We start from the raw sequence: 3,496 nt of genomic DNA, 5'->3' as shown, positions 1-3,496 counted from the left end.
GGCAGAGTGGCCACCCCAGGGTGCCGGCGCGGACCATGATGGACCTGAAGGTGGACGAGGAGGAGGAGGACAGCGGGCAGCCGGTGAGCATCCAGGCCTTCGCCAGCAGCTCCACCCTCCACGGGCTCTCGCACATCTTCTCGTACGAGCGGCTGTCGCTGAAGCGCGTGGTCTGGGCTCTGTGCTTCCTGGGCTCGCTGGCGCTGCTCACCCTCGTCTGCACCAACCGCATCCAGTACTACTTCCTCTACCCCCACGTCACCAAGCTGGACGAGGTGGCGGCCACCAGGCTCACCTTCCCCGCCGTCACCTTCTGCAACCTCAACGAGTTTCGTTTCAGCCGGGTGACCAAGAACGACCTGTACCACGCCGGCGAGCTCCTCGCCCTGCTCAATAACAGGTGGGTGCTGGTGCTTTGAGGTGGCCCCAGGTGATGTCTCTGTGTGCCAGGGCAGGCCACCGCGCGTGGCTCCAGCCACCACACCAGCCCCCCACCATGTGGGGCAGCGAGTGCTGGAGAGGTGTACTCCATGACTGGCATGGGCGGCATCTCCTTAGTCTCTGTGAGGAAGCGGATCCTGAGTTAGTTCGGCTCTGCAGCTGGATGTGGCCACTATGTGGTAACACCGGCAGCTGAGAGCCACCAGGTCCTGCTACTGCTCCTGGGTATGTGGCTCCCATGCTGGGCTGCCCTGGATGGATCCAGCACGCATGGCTCCCATCCCCGGTGCGCGGCACATGCAGCAAGGCCAGGGCCACCCTGGGATGCCTGCGGGGTGGATCCAGCATGCATGGCTCTGACATCATGTCCTGGGTGTCTGACACATGCAGCGAGGCCAGGGATGCCAGCAGGTGAAGCCACTGAGCATCACCCATGCACCAGGACTGGAGGCCGGTGCCATTCCTTGGGCCGTGGGACTCTGCGGTGGCAGGGTTCACAGGGAAGCCCCTCACCCACCCTTCCCGGCCCATCCCCATGGCTGTAGTGGCTCCGTGGGGGCACCAAGCCCCTGCCGTGAGCCTGGTGCCGGCAGCAAGGCCGCACTCCCTGCCTGTGCCGTTTGCCAAGGGGCTTCACCACTGCCTCGACTTGTGCCCTGGGGAGGGGTTTGCAGCCATGAGACCGGGGGCTGAGACCCAGCACACTCAGCCCACGTCCCAGCAGGGCCACCACCTGCAGCCGTGATGCCACCAAAGACACGGGGCAGGTGGCTGGGCTGGCCTCAACCAGGGCCGGTGCTGTGGGACCAGCTCTGGGGCAAGTGGGACGGGTTTGGTACGTGGCCGCTGCTGGTGCCCAGCTTATCCTCCTCACCCATCCTCCTGCCGCCTCTCATGTGCCTCTGGGCTACTTTGTGCTGTTGAATGCTCTGAAAATGCCACGTGCAAAGTGCCTGGGACTTTGCTGAGCCCACGCCGGGGTCGGGACAGAAGTAGCTCATGTGAAGCCCAAATGGCTTTCGCTGGCGGGAGCAGCTGCCGTGGTCAGGCCTGAGCTTCTGCCTGCTCTTTCCCCTAAGATATGAGATCCCAGACACCCAGACCGCCGACGAAAAGCAGCTGGAAATCCTGCAGGACAAGGCGAACTTCCGAAACTTCAAGCCCAAACCTTTTAACATGCTGGAGTTTTATGACCGGGCTGGCCACGACATCCGGGAGATGCTGCTGTCCTGCTTCTTCCGTGGGGAGCAATGCACCCCCGAAGACTTCAAAGTGGTGAGTGCCCCTGCGGCCCCGGCCCAATGCCACGTTCCCCCCCCCGTGCAAGGAGGGTGTTTGTCCGCCTGTAGCTGCTCCTGCCTCCTTTCAGCTTGGAAAGGACCGGCAGCATCTTCATTAAGGGGATGCCAGGGGATGCCGGTGGGTTTTAGAGGTCCAGGTGCTCCCCAGGAGCACGTGCTGCTCAGTGCAGCTACAGAGGGTGCTCCCGCATGGGCAAAGATCCCCAGGATCACCTGGGCTCTGCAAAGCAGGGTTGTGCATGGCGGGTTGGAAACCTCGCACTGGAAACTGCTGTGTGGTGAGGAGGCACCAGTGGGAAAGCAGGGAGAGCCACAGCGATGGCCGGCGGGGACGCGAGGGAGCCCCGCAATCCTTCGGGGAAAGCAGGTCCCTGTGGCATGGCACGGCATTGTGCCCCACCACAGAGGTTGCGTCTCGCACTGGTGCACGGATCCAACACACAATAAAGCCTTTATCCCCCTGCGGCTGCCTCTCCCCCGTCCAGCTGGGAATTAAACAGTGCCGGCTATTCGGGTGCTGCCTAATAAATTCGGCAGCCGGGGTGGCTGTTCCTGAGCTGGCTCCAGCGTGGAGCATGCAGCTCTGTGCTGTTTGGGGTCCCCGTCCTCGTCCCCAGCCTAGGGATGCCCCACTCGCATCCCATGCCGAGCGAGGACGAAGCCGCCGAGCACGCCAAGGCACCGGCTGGGCGTCCGCGGAGCTGCTGCCCAGGTCCCAGCACAATTCGGGTGATTTTAATCATCTGCATTAAATTCCCTTGACAGGCTCTTTACATAGAGCAGTTCTCTGTTGTCAACCATCAGGCGTTTTATTTGTTAAATGGAGGCAAGTTGCAGCCCGGAGGGGGCTGGATCCTCTCCAGCGGGGCTGGCGAGCAGGGCTGGGTCCCAGCCTGCGTGTGGCCACCGGCCGGTTTCGGCGCCGGGCTCTTCCCAGTGCACGGTCGTGTTTTCTGTACTGAAGCATCCTCAGGGACCCTCATCCCGGTTCCCTACCTTCATCTGTTGGGGTCCAAATCCATGCTTTCTGCATCCCCTCCAACCAGCAAAAGCAAAATAGACTCGCAGCTGGTTTGTTATTCCTGTCTGGATTATTCCTTGCAAGCAGGTTGGGATGATTTAATGGATTTGATTAGAAAAAGCTGCCTCTGTGCTATATTTATGTTGCTCTTTGGATTCCCCTTGCAGCCTTGCACAGGCAGGTCTGCGTGTGGCGGGGCTGGGGGTGGTGGTGCCCGCACGCGGGGTCCCGGCAGCCGCCCCGTCTTGCTGAGCTGTTTAGGAAACCTTTGCCCCGTCCCTGCGCAGGGGTCCCAGGACTCGCAGAAGCTTTTAGAGGGCTTTGTCTGACAGGTTAATTCCTGCCGCCTCGCTGCTCCGTCCTCCCAGCTCGGACCGCGTTCGCCCAGGCTGAGCCAGGCTCGGTGCTGCTCTGGGGCCTGGTGGCACCGGTCAAGGCTGGTGGGTGCCGGGGACCATCACCCAGTGATGCACCATCATCCTCTCCAGCCCATGCCGCCCCGATGGGGCTCCCACCGCCCCGTGCAGGGGCTGTGTTCACCTCTGCATTTCGGGAAGCCCCTTGCACTGTCCAGGCTAGTGGGATGCACCGAGCGGGTGCTTTTGCAGCCGGTGCTGCCCCTGTCCTCTCGCTGATACAGAGATGCTGTGTCCGGAGAGGGGCCTTGCCAGGGAGGATTTCTGGGCTGCCCAGACACCACAGGCTGGGGGGGGGCTGCCTGCATGCAGGCAGG

At 62.4% G+C, this 3,496-nt stretch overlaps 1 protein-coding gene across 1 annotated transcript in view; it reads left to right on the top strand.

Annotated features, from left to right (window-relative positions):
- The first annotated feature begins 9 nt into the window (after positions 1 to 9).
- ASIC4 (acid-sensing (proton-gated) ion channel family member 4) overlaps positions 10 to 3,496 on the top strand; it is a 17,994-nt gene continuing 14,507 nt past the window's right edge. Inside the window, 2 exon segments of the mRNA XM_009321616.1 lie at positions 10 to 400; positions 1,521 to 1,716. Coding sequence (XP_009319891.1) covers positions 36 to 400; positions 1,521 to 1,716 — 561 coding nt within the window. The 5' untranslated portion in view covers positions 10 to 35.

Source organism: Pygoscelis adeliae, unplaced genomic scaffold (genome assembly GCF_000699105.1).
Source record: "Pygoscelis adeliae isolate BGI_AS28 unplaced genomic scaffold, ASM69910v1 Scaffold803, whole genome shotgun sequence".
Classification (NCBI taxonomy): domain Eukaryota; kingdom Metazoa; phylum Chordata; class Aves; order Sphenisciformes; family Spheniscidae; genus Pygoscelis; species Pygoscelis adeliae.
Note: the sequence above shows the minus strand (reverse complement) of the source record. Positions and strands in the feature narration are given on the sequence as shown.